Source organism: Astyanax mexicanus, chromosome 16 (assembly GCF_023375975.1).
Source record: "Astyanax mexicanus isolate ESR-SI-001 chromosome 16, AstMex3_surface, whole genome shotgun sequence".
NCBI lineage: Eukaryota > Metazoa > Chordata > Actinopteri > Characiformes > Acestrorhamphidae > Astyanax > Astyanax mexicanus.
This window is the reverse complement of record NC_064423.1, coordinates 35,896,680-35,920,600: the sequence shown is the minus strand read 5'-3', so window position 1 is coordinate 35,920,600 and position 23,921 is coordinate 35,896,680. Positions and strand designations below refer to the sequence as shown.

Genomic DNA, 23,921 nt, shown 5'->3' with positions numbered 1-23,921 from the left:
AGCATTTATTGCATAAATAGATTCAGAGCTTTCAGACCTCAAATAATGCAAAGAAAACAAGTTCATATTCATAAAGTTTTAAGAATTCAGAAATCTATATTTGGTGGAATAACCCTGTTATTAATCAAAGTTTTCTTGCATCTTGACATGTTTCTCCTCCACGTCCTCTCCTCTCCGTCTTACACACTGCTTTTGGATAACTTTATGCTGCATTACTCCTGGTGCAAGAATCCAAGCAGTTCAGTTTGGTTTGATGGCTTGTGATCATCCATCTTCCTCTTGATTATATTCTAGAGGTTTTCAATTTGGCAAAATCAAAGAAACTCATCATTTTTAAGTGGTCTCTTATTTTTTTTCCAGGGCTGTGTATATATATGTATATACACACCCTTCCTGACATTCTCTGATGTGATGTATAACAGTATAATGGTTGGTCTGTGTACTAATAATCACATGTTCATTGCCATCTTCTGGTGTCTGTGTGCAACAGCATGTTTGGACAGTTCCCTTGGATTAGGAGGTCATCAGGTTCAGGTACTGACTGCGTGCTACTCTATATAATAACAGGCTAATGTTTTGAGTCAAAATACTGGGCCGTACCTCGCTCCTGTTCGGCCATCTCGCTCAGATCCGGCAGCTTTGACCCTGAGATGCTCTGGTTTCTTATCAGTTTATGTTCCTAAAAGAGGAGAGAAAATGTAGGTCAGATTCCTGTCTGTAATAATCAGATTGTATTGCATCATCACAGGAAAAAAGGCCTAAAAATCATCACAGTCCTAAAATCATACTTTGCTGTAAGGTCTCTAAAAGCTTTAAGAAAGCTAATAAAAGTCATGCCAGCTGTAAAGTGAAATTACACTGACATGCCACAAGTCATTGGCAGTTTGTGAAGTAAGGTAATTATTAAGTGTACTAGACAGTGTGCTCATACAGCAGGGGTGTCCAAACTATGTCCCGCGGGCCATTTGCGGCCTGTTTCCTTTTTTTGGAGGTATTTTAGAAATAGAATGAAAGTTGGCCCGCTGTTACGGGCCAAAGAGCCTAAAAGCGGCGAGAGTGAAGGTGTAGCGCAGAAAAGCGGGCCAAAGAGTCTAAAAGCAGAGAGAGTGCGCAGTTCTAGGGCAGAAAACGGGCCAAAGAGTCTAAAAGCGGCGAGACTGAAGTTTTAGCACAGTAAAAAGGGGCAAAAAGTCTAAAAGCTGAGAGGGTGCGCATTTCTAGCGCAGAAAAAACGGCCAAAAAGTCTAAAGCGGAGAGAGTGCGCATTTCTAGCACAAAAAAACAGGCCAAAGAGTCTAAAAGCAGAGAGAGTGCGCGTTTCTAGCGCAGAAAACGGGCCAAAGAGTCTAAAAGTTGCCGTAATTAAGGAGTTTAATATTAAGAGACATCATGAAATGAAACATCAATTTGAAAAATCTTAGTTTACACAACACTGTCAAAGACAAAGATAGTAAGTCAAGTAAAATGGTGTGTAAATGAAAGTAATCAGGAAAATTTATTATTTAAAAGGTATATATTTTATTATTTGTTTTTTTACAGAGTCGTTGGCCTGTGACTTCAAATATATTTCTCCTTCTGGCCCCCAACAAAAACGTTTGGACACCCCTGTTATACAGTGTGCTCATGGCAAGGTGACATGAATTATGGGATGATGGGTGCCAGATTTTGGATTATACATTACATCTAGGAATGTATTGTGAGTTCATTTAACATTCATTGACCCACAGTGTCGTGTATACCAGGAATAAAATATAGAAAGACAGTGTCCATGTGACTGGCAGAAATCTCACCCGTTCTCACCTGAAATATTCCACCATGAACCCCCCCCCCCCCCCCCCCCCCAATTCCCCCCACCCCCCGGGTTGTCTTTGAGCACCTGCCCCTCTGTATGTCTCTGCACGGCCCTGCTGTACAGGACATAATACTTGCTGCTGTCCCATCACACGTAACATCAATATAATTACAGCATCTTCCTGGGATTCCAGGAGTTCTTGATTACCATAATCATACTATAGACAAAACCATTTAGAACAGTCTTTTTGATAGATCTCTACCGTGAGACATTAGATTTGTTGAAACACAAAAGCTTGAAAAGTTTAATAACTACTAAAAGTTCTTTTCACATGTAAGCCATATGTTCATTTGTTCACATAACTTAGACTTATCTTGTTTTATTTTTGCCTTAACCTCTTAAAACCATGCGTCCTCATATGGATGAACTACATTTCTGCTTATCTGCACCAAGATACTTCTTTTTTTTTTTTCTTTGGCCTCATATGGAAACACAACCTGTACCATCTAGTGGCCACATAACAACGTTAATGACTTAGCAACCTTGGACTCATCAGGGTACTAGATGGGACATGAACTGATCTGAAGTGATTACCTCTCTCAGTTTGGAGAGTTTCTGGATGGGCGGTGCAGGGAAGTCCTTGTAGCCAGTAGACTTCAGCTTGTCTGTGAAGGAGAGATCTTCGTCTCCTTTGGGTGCACCGTTCCTCATGTTCATGGAGCCCACTGTGTCCCAGGAGACCGCCCTCATGAGGGGCGGGAAGGCTCCAATGGTTTTGATCTCGGCGGTGCACGGTGCTTGCTGAGTAGGTGGGCGTGGTACAGGTTTGGCCACTCCGGTTGCTGGGGTCTGGTTGTCCGGTTTTTGGGCCGTTGCACTCGAGCCCGGCATCTTCCCCCTGTCCACGGGTCCAAACGGCTCTGTACTGTCCTTCTGAGCTACAGACGGCTCTCTGACGGTGGCAGCAGCGGCGTGGCGAGGAGTCAGAGTGCCAGAGGAAACCTTACGCTTCTCTGGAGGCTTCCAGTCCACCAGCCGCTTCAGACTCTGGAAAAAGAGACAGAGGTCAAGGAGAGAGCATGAGTTAAACTTACATAATAATAGTTTCATATACATTATATCAGTGGTTGCCATATATTTGTGGTTGGGAAAATGTATAAAAAATATATATGTCTGGAAAAAAAGTAAGAGAACACTTAAAAATTATGAGTTTTTTTGATTTTACCTAATCGAAAACCTCTGGAATATAATAAGGAGGAAGATGGATGATCACAAGCCATCAAACCAAGCTGAACTGCTTGAATTTTTGCACCAGGAGTAAAGCAGCATAAAGTTATCAAAAAGCAGTGTGTAAGACTGGTGGAGGAGAACATGATGCCAAGATGCATAAAAACTGTGATTAAAAACCAGGGTTATTCCACCATTTCTCATTTTCTGGAAATAAATGCTTTTTATTGACAATATTTGTAATTGTAATTTGTGAGAAATGTTGTTAGTAGTTTATTGAATAAAACAACAATGTTTATTTTACTCAAACAAACCAATAAATAGCAAAATCAGACAAACTGATTCAGAAACGGAAGTGGTCTCTCAATTTTCTTTCCAGAGTTGTATATAATAATCATTTACATCACAAACCCTGGAGTATGTATCCTGCAGAAGGGTTGCTATGTGATCACTAGACTAAGTGGTTGTAGTGGTGCTATTATGTAATTCACATGGCTGTTCAACAGTACAGTACACTGTAAAAAAACAAAAGTTAAAATAATTCTCCTTAATGTAATTTTTAAGTCAGCTGAATAGGAAATATTGAATTACACCATAAACTATATGAAATTAGTTGCCTCTACTACCTTTCTTAAGTTTCTTGTTAAAAGTTGGTCTAATTAAATCATTTGTTTTGGCAAAATTTACAAACTCTAGTTGAACCCTAGTTGAGGCCAAGCCAACTAATCTGCACTACTAACTGCACATGCTCAGTTTGACTCTTTAGTTAAACAGGGTCAACTGAGCAATTCTGCAGGGGTTTTCACCTGATGTTGGTCATGCTATTTGCATATTGGGCGTGTCCTGCCATCTTTCACTCACCATCAGAGTGTAGTCATTCTCCACAGGCTGCTGCTGCTGCGTCTCATTAAACTATTAATCCTTATAATAACGTTTTTATACATATGAAAAATGAATTATCTGAACTAAAGATTTCTAGTTTTCTTAACTTTTTTTCATTTTTACAGTGTAGTCTTACTGTTGTTTCTATGTAATATGTAATCATACTGATAAATAAAAGAGTGTGAGAGATTATGAACAGGTGATTGACAGCTGGACTGACCTCCTGCTCCGGTTTACTCGTTTCTCCGTGATCACGCACAGCCGGCACCTCCAGTCTCTGACCACACAAAAATAAACACAGAACAGTTGGAACAGCATCATAACAGGTCTATAGAGCAGCTTCTATTATATTTAGAATTATAATCACTAATAATGAAAAACATTACAATCACAGATAACTCACCTGACTGATGGGTTGGCTTATAGGGGGGATTATTGTGACCTCTGTAGATAAAGGGGATAAAGGGGAAGCAAAAATTATTAGGAAAATATAATTCTCTACAGTAGATCATATCATAAGCTATAACTTGCATGATGAACTGAAAGACCCCTCTGTTTTGTGCAATCAGGCTTAGTGGCAGGCTCTCCTGATTCTTATAGGAATAGAAAGGTAGGGTGAAGTATGAGAAATCACCTACAAGGCTCCAAAGAAAACCACATTTTTTTTATTTTCTTTGTTAAAGATGATGCTAACCATTGCATTACCTTTGTTTAATGACAAACAATCAACCTTTACTTTTACTCGGAAAAACATTGAGTGTAACCCTCAGTTTAAATGCAGCCGAGCATTTACAACTGAAAGTAACAAAAAAATAAACAATTGAAATTAAAATCAAGTATTTAATCAGGTAAAGCTAAAATAAACAATAAAATTAGAGATTAATTATTAGAATACAAAAAAATTAACACAATGAAAAAAATATAGAAGGCTATAAATTGGGTAGCTACATTAAGACGATAAAGAAAGTAAATGGTACAAATAAAATCAAAAGGTAAAACATAAAATAAAATAAATAAAAGGACACAATAAATCAAAAGTTAACACAGAAAATGAAATAAATAAAAGAAAGAAAAAATCAAAAGGTAAAAAAAAAGGAAATAAAATGAATTAAAGAATAAAATAAATCAAAAGGTATAACAGAAAATAAAATGAATAAAATGACAAAATAAATCGTCCCAGTAGCTAACTAGCAAAATTTCCCATTCCACCTTAAATGGTGCAGAAGTTACATTCTGGCACAGAGACTGCTGTACTATTTAAGGTGGAACAAGAACATTCAAACCAGAAACTCTAAAAGCTAATTTCAGCTACCTATCACAGAGGAATGAGGCTCGGCAGTGAGGCTGAACCTCGAAGACAAGGGGTAGGGCTACAAATGAGAAATGGGATTAGTACTACTAAGTACGAAATGCTTATTAATGGCATGTACTGTACTGTGATACCTGTTTGTGGGGGTGCGGAGAGGGAGCTGCTGCGTGAGGGTACAGGAGACGAGCCAGGCGTTGGGTTGGGTGAGAGAGCTGGAACAGAAGAACAACCATGTTAACCAATGCTTGGATCTGTATCAGAGGTAAAATGAGCATTTCCTGAATGTTTACATTAACCATTCTCTGCTGTTTCTACAGACTTATCTGTTCAGTTCGCTACTGATAGTCCTGTACAGTAACACACTCTGATCTTATCTGCTCTTCAGTTTAACACACAGAGGAAGTCTGCACTTAACGCTAGTGTTTATGGTTTGCTTTGCGGAGAAAAATGCACTTCACTGCACTTATCTACTAACTGTAGCAGATTGCATCAGGTAAGCTGTGGTGAGGCTGATGTCCTTCACGTCATGAATCCTTGCAGATACTCTGGGGATTTTCAATCACATTTTAAATGGATTCTACTGAACGTTACTTTGGATAAAAGACACAAAAAAAGTATTTCAGACTTTATTTGCAAGGTGTTAAGAAGCGTTCACTTCAGTTTCTGAGTAAGTGTATCTAATTTCACTAATTATAGGTATATGTTTAAGTAAAATGAACATTGTTGTTTTATTCTTTAAAATATTGTCATTTAGAACATTTTCTTTGCAGAAAATGAGAAATGGCTGAAATAACAAAAAAGATGCAGAGCTTTCAGACCTCAAATAATGCAAAGAAAACAAGTTCATATTCATATATAAGCTTTAAGAGTTCAGAAATAATCAATATTTGTTGGAATAACCCTGGTTTTTAATCACAGTTTTCATGCATCTTGGCATCATGTTCTCCTCCACCAGTCTTACACACTGCTTTTGGATAAATTTATGCCTTCAGTCCTGGTGCAAAAATCCATGCATCCCTCTTGCTCTTGATTATTTTCCAGAGGTTTTCAATTTGGTCAAATCAAAGAAACTTATTATTTTAATTGGAACTTATTATTTTCTTCCAGAGCTGTACTTCCAGTGTATTAAAAGGGATTTAAAATCTTGCATATGTTGTAAGAAAAAAGCACTTAAAAGCACAATTTAATGCTTTTTGTTGTGCTTAAACATTAATCACAATTGAAATATACTTAAGTTGTTTCAAAATAGCACATTTAGTATGTATTTAAGTACTGTACGTATTAATTCTAATGTTAAAAAGAATGTACTTTTCTTTGTTAGGTATACTTAAATGCAATTTTCTTTTACAAGGGTGACTATGCTGTTCTACATCAATAAGAGTCCTTGAGCAAGACTCCTAACACTACATTGGCACAACTCTGTAATAGGAATAACCTTGTAAATCGCTCTGAATATGAGTGTCAGCTAAATGCCGTAAATCTAAATGAAATACCCCAAAAGCCATTCAAACAAATACAGTGTCTGAAATAACAGAGCTACATCCAATACACAGTTTTGAATGGGATGAGTTGAGCTCCATAACTAACACATTTGTTGCTTGCTGAATGCAATCAGATCCTCACAGCAATTCTTGAGGATCTAGTATAGGGGTGTCCAAAACGTTTCCTTTTTTGGAGCGGCCCGCGAGGTATTTTAGAAATAGAATGAAAGTTGGCCCGCTGTTAAGCAGGATTTTATAATGTGAGTTTCAAAGTTTGAATGCTAGGTGTCAGAAACAGGCCAAAGAGTCTAAAAGTGGAGAGGGTGCGCATTTCTAGCGCAGAAAAACGGGCAAAAGAGTCTAAAAGTGGAGAGTGTGCGCATTTCTAGCGCAGAAAAACGGGCCAGAGAGTCTAAAAGCGGAGAGGGTGCGCAGTTGTACCGCAGAAAAACAGGCCAAAGAGTCTAAAAGTGGAGAGGGTGCACAGTTCTAGCGCAGAAAAACGGGCCAAAGAGTCTAAAAGCGGCGAGAGCATTCAGTTGTAGCACAGAAAAACAGGCCCTAGTGTCCAAAAGTTGCTGTAATTAAGGAGTTTAATATTACGACATCATGAAATGAAACATCAATTTGAAAAATCTTAAGTTTACACAACAAGTCAGGTAAAATGGTGTGTAAATGAAAATAATCAGAAAAATTGATTATTTAAAGTGGTATATTTCATTATTTGTTTTATTACAGAGTCTGTGGCCCTTGACTTCAAATGTATGTCTCCTTCTGGTGCCCAACAAAAAAAGTTTGGACACCCCTGATCTAGTAGAAAGCCTCCCCTGGATGATAGATACAGCAATTTAACAAATGTAGGATTTGAATTGTATCAACAGCAATGAATAAGGATGATTTCTAATGATGTATCGTGCCACCTGCTGCTTATCTCAGGTAATACACAATAAGTGTATACATATTTTAACAACAGACGTCAATGAGAGGAGATCACTCAGTCAGGCAGTCAGTGAGAGACTGCAACTCTTGTAGTCTGGATGCTGGGTGGTCCAACTAAAGCTTTTACTGCCCCCTTAAATATCTTGTGTAGAGCCCTTTTAGAGTGGAGGCCCATAAGTTTATAGCTGTGCAGACATTAGAAAAATGCTGGGTTTAGAGTTTGAGCCCAGTTACCAGAATTCTGAAAGCTTCAGCAGGGTAAAGGTCTTGTCTTATAAAGCACCTAACTCTGGACTAACCCTCCAGATAATGTTCAGCACACATTCAGACACATCTTAATCTAATTATAAGCCAAAACCTCACTTTTTTAGATTAGTATTTGTTAATTAATGGTTTTCTCTAGAAAAATGCTGCAGATCCAGGTTTTCTTCTGTGTTTTAGGATGCAGTCATGTCTATGTTACCTTCTGGCTCTCTCCTTTAAGATCTATACTCCCATACATCCAATCAGAACGTATTTAGCCTCTTTACCTGTCCTACCTGAAACAATGAAAAGATGAAAGAATAAGATTCTATTGTCATTCTCAACAGACGAGATGCCCACCATCCAACTTCTTCCATTGCTCCAGAATCCAATCTTTATGCTCCCTAGCAAATTGTAGCTGTTTTTTTCCAAGTTAGCCTCACTGATAAGTGGTTTTCTTAAGAATACACATCTGTTTAATCCCAATCCCCTAAGTTCCTTTTACGTTGTGAAAAGTGTGGCAAAGCTCTTACTTTCACTATTAAACATATCCCTGAGTTCTAGTGCTGATCTTCTAACATAACTTCTCCAAAAGTTTAGATGATCTGTCACCCCGAGCTGACTACGATACCCAGAATGCACCACACACTGATGTCACTTCTTTACACAATGCAATGTGACTGCACACGTCACTACCCGGAAGTCAATCACCGGAATATTGATTACACCTGTTCACACCCATATATATATATATATATACACTATATATACTACTCTCTTGCCATCTGCTTTATTAAATAAAGTGTTTTTATTGCACCTGCATGTTTCTGAGTTCTGTCCAGGAATGGCATGATCACTGATCATGATCATTCAAGATTTTTTTGATGCAACAGTGTACCATATATTAGGCCTGTGTGGCTGTATAGTGATCTTTTATTAATCATTTATAAGCTGCTTTGAAAAAAATTAGGAGCATGAGTCCACTTTTTGAGAGAACTGGTGCCTCCCTAAGCTTCTTCCTCCAGCTTTGATAAAGTTTTCCTTGCCTCTATGTTCTATATTTTGTGTTTTCTGTTTTTGACTAAGGTAAAAGAGCTGGCATTACCTGTAGGAGACTCAGTGAGGCTGCAGGTGGACCGGCGCCCCCTGCGGGTCAGGAAGCGGTCACTCACTTTCTTCGCCTCCTCCAGCAGCTCCAAGTTCTTCTGCCGGTCCTGTTCAGAGAGCTGCATCTCTGGGAGCTGATCCTTCACCAGGTCTATCACATGGCCATCATTATCTAAGAAGCATGGAGAAAGAAACATACACACACACACACACACACACACACACACGTCATCTGTATCCCCTGTTCTTATTTTAGCACAGGCCTCCTGCCAAAATAAACCATAATCAAAGCAAATCGTCCCAGTCCCTCAAATTTAGCTTTCCAAAATAGCCTCACCAGTAGACCCCCATGCTTCCTCGCTCCAGAATGACCAAATTTAGACATTTACCAGAACCCAGTATAAATGAGCGTGCGCTGGAGTCATTAATCAAAGAGGATTTCATTGACAAACCTACAAAGCCTCTACACGGTCTATCAGATTCTGAAATTACTGGACTAAACTGGTTATAAATTACAATAAAGTACACAAAACTATTTATTCTGAGTGTCAGTGCAAGGAGCTGACTCTGGAACTGAGTTTGAGGATCATACCTACTGTAGTGATGGGCCCTGAGGAACCAGAGGTTCGTGATAGCCGTGGTCTGGGACTGTGCGGCCTGAGAGAAGAAGTGCATACATAAATCAGATTTCAGGAGAAGACACGTCTGCACATTGCTTAAGTAGGAGTTCTACTGATTCCACTGAGATTTTACATGAAGGTTTATTGGAATTAAGCTATAATTGGAAGACAGAAGGCAATCAGACCTGGCTTTCTCCAGAGGGAGGGGCTCCTGCTTGCTGTCTTGCTGTTGTCTCGGCAGGACGATTGCAGGGGGAGCTATGCTCACATTCATTAGCTTGGTTTCAACAGGCACGTACTGAAAAAAAAGCAGACTTTATTGTAGTTTACCAAATTATACAGTATTTACATGGTTCTAAACTTTGACAATTTGCTAAGCCAGTGGGCTACCATGTGGGAGACTGCGGTTCAATTCCCGGTCTGTGTGCCTGAATACTGCGCTACACCAATAAGAGTCCTTGGGCTAGACTCCTAACACTACATTGGCCCACCTCTGTAATAGGAATAACCTTGCAAGTCACTATAAATAAGAGCGTCAGCTAAATGCTGTAAATGTAAATGTAATATAATGTACAATACACTATATGAACAAATAGATATAGTGATACTATATACACTATATGTGAATGTATCCTGCTTTTGTGAAAGTCTCTACTGTACTGTGCAGGGAAGACTTTCTACTAGAGTACTGATGTGAAGAGAATTGGTGTGAAAAATTAATGCATTTAGCAACAAGAACCATCAATTGTGCACCATGTTGCTTAATTTAGCGCGGTACCACTTTCAAATAAGACTACCTTTATAAAGGGTTTATAAATGGTTTACAATTAGTTTATTAATGTCTACTAATTAGGTTATAAATGCCTTAAAAACCATTAATAATTAGTTATAACACATACGTAGAAAGGGCAACAATGGCCTGTTGTTTGCCAAATAGTGAACCTACAGCCATCTATATTGTTGCCCTTTCTACGTATGTGTTATAACTGATTATCAATGATTTTAAGGCATTTATAACCTAATTAGTAACCATTAATAAACTAATTGTAAACCATTTATAAACCCTTTTTAAAGGTAGTCTTATTTTAAAGTGGTACCATTTAGGGCATATCAGTTTGTCTTTGAAATTGCAAGGACACAAATAGTACGTCTTGTATGGCTTTAATCATGGCATGTACTTATTTAATTCTCTTAATTATTCATGGGTGTGTTTTGGGCGTAAAGTGAAATAAACAAATCAACGTTTCCCTGCTATTCCCTTTAAGAGCCAGGTGCACTTTGACTTTGGCGGATTGCTATTTTAACGGTGCAGCTACCTGGACGCGTCCAACGATTCTCAGCAGAGGAAACTGACCTGTTTTTTTACATTGTGAAGGTGCACAAGCAGGTCACTTAAAGTAATATAACAATGTAATATAACCTTTAAATCTATAAGTTTTCATTGCTGGCAATTAGAACATGCTTGAAATGTATGCATGAAAACCAGGGATATTCCACCAAATATTGATTTCTGAACTCTTTTTATTTGGTATTTAGTTTATTTTACACAATCATATACCTATAAATATTAAAATCGCAGAAACTAAAGTGTTCTTATATTTTTTTCCAGAGCTGTATGTTGGGGTCACGCCTGTGTTGACAATTCACTGCCAAGATAGCCATGAACGTCTGACTGCTGACATCTGACTAGGTTGTATTCAGTCAGTGGTGCACCTGTGTTTTCAGTTGGCAAGATATCAAAACACTAGAAATATACCTGAACACACCCATTAGCATAGATATATTCACAAGCAGCTCTGCTATAAAAAGGAAATAGACTTTTGACAGGGTGTAAGGTAACAATGAGCATTGCAATGTGCCTTGAGCAGGGTGCAAGAGTAATCAGCCAGCACTGGAAGTGCACGAAAAACAAACATAAAGAGAAACACCTGGGAGAATTAAAATAAACATTAAAATGCCAAAAGTCACGGGACAGGAAATAGCATTATTGTGCACCCACTGCCATGGTATTTATGGCATATCCCCAGAACACATATGACACTGCGGAATCAACATTTGGAGATAAGATAAAGAACAACAGTCATAAATGTATCAATGTGTAAAAAAATGGAACTGATTAATGAGGCTTGTAATATAAACACAGCCATATTTATGATTTCCCAGGAGATACTCCAAGCAAACTATACTGTTCTACCAAGAGAACAGCACTGCCCATCTCACTCTCATCTATCTGATGTGGTTTGTGTGGCCGGCACATCATGCAAAAGCCTCCTGATTACACGATGTGCAGCTGAAAGGAGGAAAATGAGCTACTCATCTGTGTTTTTTAACAGAAAACCCCAGCACTGAGAACATTAACCCTATACGCTCTCCACAGCAGCAGCTGAATGGTGGTGGTGCTTTCAACAAATGTCTAAAAAATGAAAAGAATAGATGGAAAAAAAACAGAAATATAGAGTTTATTTCAGGAAACAGTAGAGCATGGCTCAGTCTGGTTCAGCGGGCGGTCTGAAAGCTGTAGGAGAGATTTTCCATTTGCATCATGTTCAGTTCTAACATCTCCAGAACTTCCACAGAATAGCCGAAAACGTGGTCCCCTGAGAGCCACACACACACACACACACACACACACACACAAATAATTCCTCATCCCACGGGAAAACAGCAGGCCTGCTGGTAAACACATCCTGCCTCCATTAAAAGATTAGTAGTCTCATGTCCACACTGGTTTTCTTCTTCATGATCTTCAGAAAGCTTCATAAAACATCAAAATGCCAAGTCATGAGATGGGAATTAGTATCATGTCCCATGACTTTTGTCCCATGTAATTTATTCACGCTGCCTTGCCATGAGTCAGTGTTCAACCTACTCACAAGATAACACATCACAACTTCAAATATATGTGAATGTTTGTAACACCTCACCTGAAGTAACACTTGATCACATGATCAGTTTACATACTGCTGTTCCATGACTATTGGCATTCACATACAGATGCACAATTTAGTATTTTAGAATCAATATCACAATGTACAATGCACATGCAATGGCTTGTGCAATGTTAATATGTATTTTTAGTTTGTATGCCGATTAATACAAAAAAAAAAAAATTATTAATAATAACTACATATGACCATTTATTTTACTCCCACCATCAATGCACAAATTGCCATATTAATAAATTAGATGATGATTCATGGATTTCTGGTGGACTTTGGTAAAATGTATGTATTTTGTACATGAAACAGAAGCCATCAAACCAAGCTGAACTGCTTGAATTTTTGCACCAGGAGCAGCAAAAAGTTATCCAAAAGCAGTGTGTAAGACTGGTGGAGGAGAACATGATGCCAAGATGCATGAAAACTGTGATTAAAAACCAGGGTTATCCTACCAAATATTGATTTCTGAACTCTTAAAACTTAAATATGAATATGAACTTGTTTTCTTTGCATTATTTGAGGTCTGAAAGCTCTGCTTTTTTTTTTGTTATTTCAGCCATTTCTCATTTTCTGCAAATAAATGTTCTAAATGACAATATTTTTATTTTGGAATTTGGGAGAAATGTTGTGTGTAGTTTATAGAATAAAACAACAATGTTCATTTCACTCAAACACATACCTATAAATAGCAAAATCAGAGAAAATGGTTCAGAAACTGAAGGTCTCTTCATTACATTCACAGTATATATAGTATAATGCAATGTCCTTTTTTCTTTCTAATATCGTGCAGCCCTTTTTTTAAACAATAAGTTACAACAAAGAAAATAGTAGAAAGTGGTCGTTGTGCAACAACAGGGATGGCTTTTATTTGTTTGGCCTGAAGTCTGAGATTAGATGTCTTAGATTTGTAGAGTTTAATGTGGTCCTGAGGCGGAATCTGATCTGCGTCTTAAACTTTATGAGGGTCTGTGTGGGATGTCTCTGTGTCTCTGCCCTCTTTAGAGAAATGCTGAAGCTGCTTTAGTGGAACTGCAGACCAGAGCAGACTTTGATATCCGAATCTGATCTTCTGTCCCAGAAAAGAAACAGAACAGTCAATCCTGTGCTTATTCTGAGCCTCACTTCACTGTGGTTTTGGTCACTGAGAGAATATGACAGAACATGAGATACATACAGAAAATAATGCATTAAGATGGTCAAGCTCGCTGAATAACTTTTTACTTTTTTATTTGATTTGTTGATCAGCATTAGTGCTGCAACTGATGCCTATATTATAGTAGTTGACTAGGGGGGGTCCATGTGATGGAGGGATACTGAACGCAGGTTAGGCTCCTGCTGCATCATCCATTGAATTATTTTATTTGTACGAGCAAAATCTGTTTAATCAGCCTTGTTATTAGCAGGTTACTAAAATATTATGTATTTGGAAAACTTTCTGGGGTGATTTTTTGGTGAAAATGCGGAAAAATGCTAAGGAAATAGACCAAGAAGGTGTCACAACATGGGGTATTTGGGGGCGATTGCACAAACTTGAAAAAAGCTGAATTGATGAGGCTGAGAGGAGAACTGTGGCAGTTGAGTCATCTGTGGATGATAGTACACTGTAAACCCCTAAGCTATTCGAACTCAATTAATTACAGTACTTTTCGCACTATAATGCGCACTTAAAATCCTTTAATTTTCCCCAAAATTGTCAGTGCGCCTTATAATCCAGTGCGCCTTATGTATGAATTCTACCAGTCAGGTTGTAAAAAGCTGTAAAACCACTCCGCTGAATTGCAGCATTATAGTTTAGTTCTCCAGCACAGAGACTCAAAATTGGAGCAATGTTAGCATTAGCTGCTAACCTTGCTAAGCGCTAGCTCCTTTGCCGTTAAGAAGTGACTATTATAGGCCTATTATGTAGCCTGCGGCTAACCCTGCAACTGCATCTCCAGACCTAGCCCTGTTTGAAAATGTGCGGGATGTTATTTTACATATAAGTCCATGTTAAGACTTGTTGCCTTGTTACACATGTGTTACACACTCCGTCTGCATCTGTAGCTCAATAAATAAGACCAAGAGTTATACACCATATCAGTCTAATCGGTCAATTGCGCATCGCTCAGTTGGATTTAGGGCGTGTCACTGTGTGTTTGGTATCATGAGGGGAGAAAAAATACATCCTATGCATCTCGAAACGTGCAAAAGGCATCTACTAATTCTCTAAATTAATCATGAGTGTACTTTGGGCGTCATGTGAAATAAACCAATCAATGTGCCAGTTATCATTCCCTTTAAGAGGCAGGTGAGCTCTGACTTTGGCACATTCATATCTTAACAGTGCAGCGTTTTGTGGGTCTCAGCAGAGGATACAGATCTGCATGTTCACACTGTGAAGATACACCAGCGGCTCATTTAAGGAAACAGCAATGTTATTTTATTCTTTATTCTGTTTATTGTTGAGTTAAAAGTCGTATTATAGATACATAGGGTGTATGATAGAGCCCTAAACATTTAAACATTTATTGTTTCTGGTAACTTTTTATTTTTGCAACTATGATAATGAACGTTTTATTGGCTCACAGTATCAGTCAAAAGTTTGGACACACCTCTTTTCATTCAGTGTGTTTCATTTCTTTTTAGGATTTTTTTTACATTGTAAGTGTAAATATTTAAGACTATATTAAAGTTATATAGGAACACATGCAGAATTATTCTGTAAACAAACCAGAATATATGTTTTATATTTTAGATTCTTCTAAGTAGCACATTTATCTTTAAGGACAGATCTGCAGACTCTTGGTGAGATTTTAATCTCAGTGTCTTCATGAGGGAGATTCACCTGGAATAGTTTTCTCAGAGTCTTAAAGGAGGGAGTTCCTGGAGGTGCTGAACAATAGTTGCTGCTTTTCCTTTACGCTGTGAAGCTCCAGCTCATCCCAATTAAATCACCTCAAATCACCATCTCAGTTCATCAGGTTTAGATCAGGGGATTGGTCAGGTGGAGGATAAACATTTTTTACTGTTTACTATGTAATTCTATATGTGTCCCTTAAATTTTTTTTTTATGTCTTTAATATTAACATACAATATATAAAAAGACTGAATGAGAAGGTGTGTCCAATCTTTTGACTGTACTGTATATTAGTATTATTATTATAAGTTGTCAGAGAGAGAGAGAGGGTCACTCACACTGGAGGGAGAGCTGGAGGAGCTGTCGACCTCCTCTGGAGAATCCTCTTCCTCCTCAGGCAGGGTGGGCATGGTGGGGGTGGCTGGAGGACGAGAGCGAGTGTGAGGGAAGATAAATGGTGTGTCGGACTCCGGGACCACGAGCTGAGGAACCCTGGGAGAAGCCTGCTTAACTGCAGAGCCGGACCCACCACATACAGCAGAGATATCCTGTGCACGCTGCAAGACAACACACACACACACAGATTTATACACAAACGTTATGTTTGTCTTTGGCAGGGGGTATTCTGTGAGTTGTAAGAAACATCTGTCTGACATTAAGTGTCAGAGTTTACATGCACTTAATAATCTGATTTTTTTTATCTGGTCAATGCATTTATTTGCACTTGTGCAATTAGTGCAGAAAAAAGGTTTAAATTAATCAGGCAATAATAAGACGTTTTTTTGCTAAATTACTTATTATTTTTATGTTACATTAGAGTTTGTCAGACTGTATAATACTAGGGGTATTGGACCTAAAATAATATCACAGTATTTTCGCGATAAAAACTTCAATTCAATTAATTAAAAAAAAAAATTCAAGAATAATCTACAACAAAATGAAAATTAAAATATGTTTTTGCATACAATATGATATGATAGGACACACCCCTAACTGAGATATTAAAAAATACAAGAATTTTATCAGATTTGTAAAAGAAGTCAATGATCCAGAATGTCATGATACAAATAATAATGCACTGCATATATCTCCATGTATCCAGGATTAAAGTAAAATAGTAGATATATAATGGGAAATGAGAACAGTGTGAATTTTTTTCTTTTGAAAAAAAGAAAAAGTACAAAAGTAGAACCCTGATGTGATAATTAGGGGTGGGTGATATGGCACAATATTTAAGGGTATAATATCATTCACGATATTCAAAAATGTTGGCGATATTACTGCATACGATACGATATGCCACACCCCTATATAACACACACTCCTCTTAGTGCAGTAACTAAATTCATCATGTGTAGCATAATCTCTTTACCAACAATATGCACAATATCATCACTTATTTACTTTTTTACTAGAGTAATTATTATTTTTTACTTCTACATTTTCACACAATTATCTAAAATTTCTACTCCTTATATTTTAAAAATAGCCTCATTAATTTATTTGAGCTTATTTTCATTCCGGCATCTCATCGTTCAATGAAACCCCTATCCAGATAAATCTCTCCATCCAGATAGAGTGAATCTGATTGTGACTGGATGTAGAAAAGTATAAACATATACCATTCTGACTCCCTATTGGTTTATACTGTTATCCATCACACCTGCACACGTCACGGTATTGGGGTAGTGCACTATAGCTTTTGTCCTTACATTACTTTAACTTTTATACTTTAAGTAGTTTTAAATCCAGTACTTTTACACTTTTACTTAGGTAAAAAGCTTGAGTTGATACTTCAACTTCTACAGTAGTTATAGTTCTACAGTACTTTTAAAGTATTTTTAACCCTAGTATGTATACTTCTACCTGAGTAATTAATCTGAATACATTTCACACTTTGGGGGCAGGAAATCATTCAGCAAAGTGAAGCCTAATCTACATATTGTGTGGTATCAGATTTGCCTAAAGATAAGATGGTAGCTGTGGGCACTGTATATCTACTGAACATCATGGGACTTGCCAGCTGCCACCTTTTTGCATTTTTACTTCTTATCACTAAAATACATCTTCTACATCTACAGTATCAGAGGGGCTGAGAGAAAACAGGACTAAAAGTTTGTTTACTCTTGGTTTGGTTTGTTTTTACACAGACAAAAATCTAAATGCGTCAAAATGTAGATTTATGCAGTGTGAAGCTGCATTGTTTTCAATGAGATGCATGGCGTGGCTGTCCATGCAGTCACGTGGTCATATGATAAGTGAAATTAACCAATCCAAGGGCTCTAATGTACATCTTGTACAAGGCGCATCACGATGCTCCTTGATGATCTTACACCCCATCAGCAGTCTTTTTTTTTTACATTTTGCATCCACGCCGTTAAAATAGTGTTGGAGTTTAGGAATAAATTAACACTAATAGGCGTGGTAGTCTGGAAAGAAGGTGTGCTCAGATAAATTTCTGGTGTGTTTCTATCTTGGTGGCAGAAAACACAGATGCGCCACTGACCGATTTAAACCCTGACAATAGTCAACAGTCAATAGTCAACAGTCAATAGTCACCCATCCATACCTATCTTAGCCATGCAGGTGCACCATGTGCAAGATGCACATTCAGCTCGTGTACATCCCTGCTTATTAAACACACACACGGATGAGCTGCAGTGCGCAAATCCAGCTTTTATGTCAACAATAAACAGAGTAAAGAATAAAATAACATTGCTGTTGCCTTAAATTATCTGCTGGCGTACCTTCACAGCGTGAATGCACAGGTCAGTATCTGTCTCTGCTGAGACGCACAAAAGCTCTGCGCTGTTAAAGTACAAACCCCAGTATAGCCAAAGTACAACCCCAAATCAGCAAAAGTTTGGAATAATAAAAGTCAAATAAAATACACTTGGGCACCGGGTGGTCCAGCAGACTAAGGTGCTGCTACTATTAACAGGAGATTGCCAGTTGAATCCTGTTCATGCAGCTTGCCATCGGCTACCGGAGCCCTGAGAGAGCACAATTGGCTAATCTGCTCCCTCTGTATGGGAGACAAGGCGTCTGTGAGCTGCTGTATCTGAACCGAGTCGCTGCGCTTTCCTCCGAGCACACTGTGATGCTACTCGGTAATGCTGCATCAGCAGCAGTTGGAAAAGGGGCGGAGTCTGACTTCACATGTATCGGAGGAGGCATGTTCTATTCTTCACCCTCCTGGTGTTGGGCATCAATAGTGATAGGGGGAGTCTTTATGAGTGGCTTGGGTAACAGGCTGTGTAAATTGGGGAGAAAACGGGATAAAAATTAAAAATTAAACTAAGAAATGTATAAATGTATAAAAAGATATTTTATGGTTGTCTGCTTCTCTGCAACACTCCAACTAATTGTTGGGACGATAAAGAATTTCACACTTTGTAATGTAGCTATTTCTTCTCACAACACTAAATGGACAATGTGGCACAGAGGCAGTGTTGTGCCAGATCACAGCTTTTCTGAACTGGTTCAAGTTCAGTTCATTTGACTTTTTTGGTGAGATATTCAAATAAATACTTTTTTTCACACTACAAGCTAGAAATCACTATACATTCTTTGAAACTGCTCATTGTAGACATTTACTCATGACACTGTAATTGTGGGTTTCTTACCAGGTGATGAAAATGTTCATAAGGAGAATCGGTGTCTGTCTCCGTGCGTCACTTCCACTAGCCATTTTTTTAATTGCAGCGTTTTCTCTCTCTCTGAATCTCTCTCTCTCTCTCTCTCTCTCTCTCTCTCTCTCTCTCTGTATCTCTCTCTCTCTCTGTATCTCTCTCTCTCTCTAATGCAGGTACACCAATAAATTAAATGAGGTTGAACAGATAAAACCTTACATTTCATGCATTCATACTGTCTGAAACCAGATAAAACACAAGGTAAATATATATATATATAATAAATATAACTCGTTTTTATTTGCATTACCAGCCTTTTCTGATATTCATAAAACAGTCCTCAAAAACCAAACTGCCTTTAAAGCACAGCTTTTTTGGAGTTGGGTGGGAGTACAAAAAATAAGACCAAGTGAGCAGACTGCTTCATGCTCCCTACGGAATGCATTCCTAATTCCATTAAATCTATTCTCAATTTATCCAAATGCTACCAGCAGCTATCTTTAGACTCTCTGTTACCCAAACAAAACGAAAGACACTGTTTCTATGTTCCTAGGGATGGAAATAGATTGACAGACAGATAAATACACAGACAGAGAGAGACAGAGGGGGTAGGAACCTCCATCACGGACATTTACAACACCCGCAGCATCCGCAAAGCAACCAGCATTGTGAATGACCCCACCCATCCCTCACACAAACTGTTCTCCCTCCTGCCTTCGGGAAGAAGGTACCGCAGCATCTGGTCCAGCACGACCAGATTCTGCAACAGCTTCTACCCCCAAGCCATCAGACTCCTCAACTGCAGAGACTGAACTGATGGTTTTTCTGTACATGCACACACTCTTACCCCACGTACCCCAGAAAATGGAAAGCACTAAAAACCCTACTACCTCACTGGACTCTATTGCACACTGTGTAATAGAGGTAATTACTACCTCACTGGTCTTTTTTGCACACTGCATAATTTGCACACTGTCTTGTTATTTATTATTCTTTGTCTGTATTGTGTTGTATTGTCTGTCTGCACTTTTGTACTGTTGCACTATTGTTCTGTCTACACTGTGTTTATGTGCACCATGGTCCCTGGAGGAACGTTGTTTCGTTTCACTGTGTACTCTGTATATAGCTGAAATGACAATAAAAACCACTTTGACTTTTTGACTTTGAGAAAGAGAAAGAGAGAGAAAAGAGAAAGTGTGGCAAAGAGAGAGAGAGAGTCAGTGCGTCACCACCTGAGAGACAGTGGTTAACACCTACCTCACTATACCTCACTATTTGCTTAAACAGTAATTATTACACTTACAGTGAAATGTACTGCTGTTCTGTTTCTTTTCAGTTTCTTTTCAGCTTCTCAGTAAAATATACAATCTTCATTTTAATTACTGATATTTTCTCACTACTTTCATCACATATTTTGTACTAATTGTTAATTATAGTGTTGTTGTAATTGTTGCAATACTTTGGCTATACTGTTGTCATTACAGTCATCCTGATAAAGCTTCTTTACATCTTAAATCTAGAGAGACAGAGACAGAGAGAGTAAGAGAAAGAGTAGAGAGAGATAGTGATAGAGAGAGAGTGTGCAAAAAAGGGAGAGAGATATAGAGATAATAGGAGAAAGAGAATGTAGGATAGAGAGAGAGGGGCTAGAAAAGATAGAGAAAGAGATGGGAGAAAGATATAGCGGAGAGAGAGAATGTAGGATAGAGAAAGAAAAGAGAGATAATGTAGAATAGAGAGAGATAGAGAGAGAGTAAAAGAAAGAGTAGAGAGAGATAGTGATAGAGAGAGAGGGTGCAGAAAAGGGAGAGAGATATAGAGATAATAGGAGAAAGAGAATGTAGGATAGAGAGAGAGCGGATAGAAAAGATAGAGAAAGAGATTGGAGAAAGATATAGAGAGAGTAGGAGAGAGAGAATGTAGGATAGAGAAAGAAAAGAGATGCAATGTAGAATAGGGAGAGATAGAGAGAGCATAAAAGAAAGAGTAGAGAGAGATAGATAGTGAGAGAGAGAGAGAGAGAGCGGGAGAGCGAGTGAGAGTAAGATAAAGAGTAGAGAAAGCAAGTGAGACTAGGAAAGAGAGAGAGAGTGTGAGAAAGAAAGAGTAGAGAGAGTGAGATAGTGAAAGACAGACAGAGAGGGAGAGTAGGAGGAAAAGGAGAGAGAAAGACTAGGAGAGAGAGATAGAGAGAGAGTCAAAGAAAGAGTAGAGAGAGATAGATAGTGAGAGAGAGAGACAGACAGAGAGACTAGGAGAGCGAGTGAGAGTAGAAGAAAAAGAGTAGAGAGAGAGACTAGATAAGAGAGAGAGAGTGTGAGAAAGAAAGAGTAGAGAGAGTGAGATAGTGAGAGACAGACAGAGAGGGAGAGTAGGAGGAAAAGGCGAGAGAAAGACTAGGAGAGAGAGAGAGACAGACAGACAGAGAGGGAGATAGTAAGAGTAAGAGAGATTGTAGTATATAGAGAGAGAAAGAGAAGAATGAGAGGGAAAGTATGTGAAATAAACAGAGAGACAGAAAGAAAGGGTAGAAGAAAGAGAGAGAACGAGTAGATAGAGGGACAGAGAGACAGACAAAGAGAACGAAATAAAGAGACAGTCAGACAATGTGGGATAGAGAAAGAATATGAAAGAGAGAGAGAGGATTAGAGGAAGAGAGTGTAGGACAGAGAAAAAGAGAGAGAAAGAGAGAGAGTGTAGGAGAGAGAAAGAGAGAGAGTGTAGGAGAGAGAAAGAGAGAGAGTGTAGGAGAGAGAAAGAGAGAGAGGGTATGAGAGAGTGTAGGAGAGAGATAGGGAAAAAGAGATAGAGAGAGAGTTTAGGAGAGAGAGAGGGAAAGAGAGATAGAGAGAGAGAATAAGAAAGAGAGAGAGAGAGTGTGTAGGAGAGCATTGGCATTTAAATGAATTGCCTGTAGCAGTGAAAACATCCGGTGGATGTTTTACTGGAGAGCTGAGTTTCTATATCTTTAGAGCAGAAGTGATGTTTCACAGCTCAGAGCATGACTGCACAGTTTTATTAACAGAGGAAAGGTCAGCAGTGACTCATCGTACCACCAGGAAATCAAAACCTACAGTTCTTAAACGTCTAAAACGTCTGGGAAGCAACTTACATCCATATTTACCTCCAATCTAAATCAACAAAACATGATGGACTGGCAAAACACCACCGAGGTGATCTGAGTCTGAGCCAAACACAATACAGTCAGACAGTCCGTCAGCTAGAGCCCAGTCTCTCAGGCCTGATGCCGTTATTGATATTTACACAGTGCCTGACTCTCTTTACTTCCTGCCAGACTGACCCTTTCCTAATCCGAACCGAACCTCTGACCCTCTGTGCTCTTCTCCATCCATCATCCATCATTCTGCAGGGCTCATACTCCTTCACATTCCTCAACCAGGCTTCTATCAAAACCCTCATCCCTTATAAGGAAGACGGTACAGATGTGTACAGATGGCACACAGTAGGGGTGGGACAATATATTGGTATTGTGATATATCATATAATTTCAAAAAAGTTGATACAAATTGTATCATGTTGACATGTGGCATTACATATTAAATATTTTTATTAAAATATAGACACTCTAAATTCCCTAAAACTCGCCCCTAATTAGACTTACTAAAGTTTCTGCTTAATTACTCCACATGGTGGGGCTACAATCAAATCAATAGCGTAAACCTGCGGTGAAGAATATTGGATGTTAAATGCACAGATAAATCCATAATTCCTGGTATTTGATTATTTAGGAGTATTTTATCCTCTTCAGTAACACAGATACAGTGAAGTATCATACAGGATTGTCGTATGATATACAGCTCTGGAAAAAAAATAAGAAACCACTTCAGTTTCTGATGTAAAAGCTGGATTTGCTTTTTTCCCGTGTGTGTACGAGCAGGGGGTGTACCCCTGCATGGCTAAGATAGGATTGTGCGGCTGACTGTTGACTGTTGTCAGGGATTTAATCAGTCAGTGGCGCACCTGTATTTTCTTGCACCAAGATAGAAACATGCCAGAAATGTACCTGAACACACCTCGCTTCCAGACCATCACACTCATCAGTGTAGATTTATTCCTAAACACTGATGCTATTTTAACAGCGTGGGCGCAAGGCATAAAAGCAGACTGTTGACAAGGTCTAAGATAGCAACGAGCATCGCAACACACCTTGCGCAGGGTGTAAGATAGGACCCAAAGTGTTAGCCAAAAACACAATAAAAGAGACAAATGCTTATTTTTAGCTTAGTTAGCTTAGTTAAATTGCCATTAACTTGTAACCCTATTATTCAGTCATTAAGTTATTTTGGAAACATTTTTCCTAAAAAATACAAGTACTGACTTTTAGTGCTCCAGCAGAATCTGCGGTCTGACTTTGACGGGTTGATATTTTTAACAGTGCAACATTTTTACGTTCACGCTGTAAAGGTGCCCTCGCAGGTTATTTACGGGAACAGCAATGTTATTTTATTCTGTTTATTGTTCATTTAAAAGCAGGATTTACGCATTGTAGGACGTCCGTGTGTTTAGAATATGATTGTGCGGCTGACTGCTGACTGTTGTCAGGGTTTTAATCAGTCAGTGGCGCACCTGTATTTCCCTCCACCAAAATAGAAACATGCCAGAAATTAACCTGATCACACCTCACTTTCAGACAACCACACCAATCTATGTAGATTTATTCCTAAACTATGATGCTATACTAATAGCACAGGCGCAGGTTAAACCTATTATTCAGTAATTAAGTTATTTTGAAAACATTTTTCCTAAAAAAAATCCAAGTACTGACTTTTAGTGATCCAGCAGAATCTGCGGTCTGACTTTGACGTCAAGTCAGATATTTTCCAACGCTATTTTAATGGCGCATCGCAAGGCGTGAAAATAGACTTTTGACGGGGTGTAAGATAGCAAAGAGCA

The 23,921-nt window shown here is 38.5% G+C and overlaps 1 protein-coding gene across 1 annotated transcript in view; it reads right to left on the bottom strand.

The window, feature by feature from the left end:
* The window catches only part of mrvi1 (murine retrovirus integration site 1 homolog), a 71,557-nt gene that overhangs the window by 20,533 nt on the left and 27,103 nt on the right, over positions 1–23,921 (bottom strand). The window contains exons 8-16 of the mRNA XM_022670060.2: positions 15,714–15,932; positions 9,786–9,898; positions 9,573–9,637; positions 8,979–9,152; positions 5,345–5,422; positions 4,305–4,345; positions 4,122–4,178; positions 2,387–2,839; positions 601–679 (exon numbers count right to left, since the gene is read on the bottom strand). Coding sequence (XP_022525781.2) covers positions 601–679; positions 2,387–2,839; positions 4,122–4,178; positions 4,305–4,345; positions 5,345–5,422; positions 8,979–9,152; positions 9,573–9,637; positions 9,786–9,898; positions 15,714–15,932 — 1,279 coding nt within the window. The remainder of the gene's footprint in view (positions 1–600; positions 680–2,386; positions 2,840–4,121; positions 4,179–4,304; positions 4,346–5,344; positions 5,423–8,978; positions 9,153–9,572; positions 9,638–9,785; positions 9,899–15,713; positions 15,933–23,921) is intronic.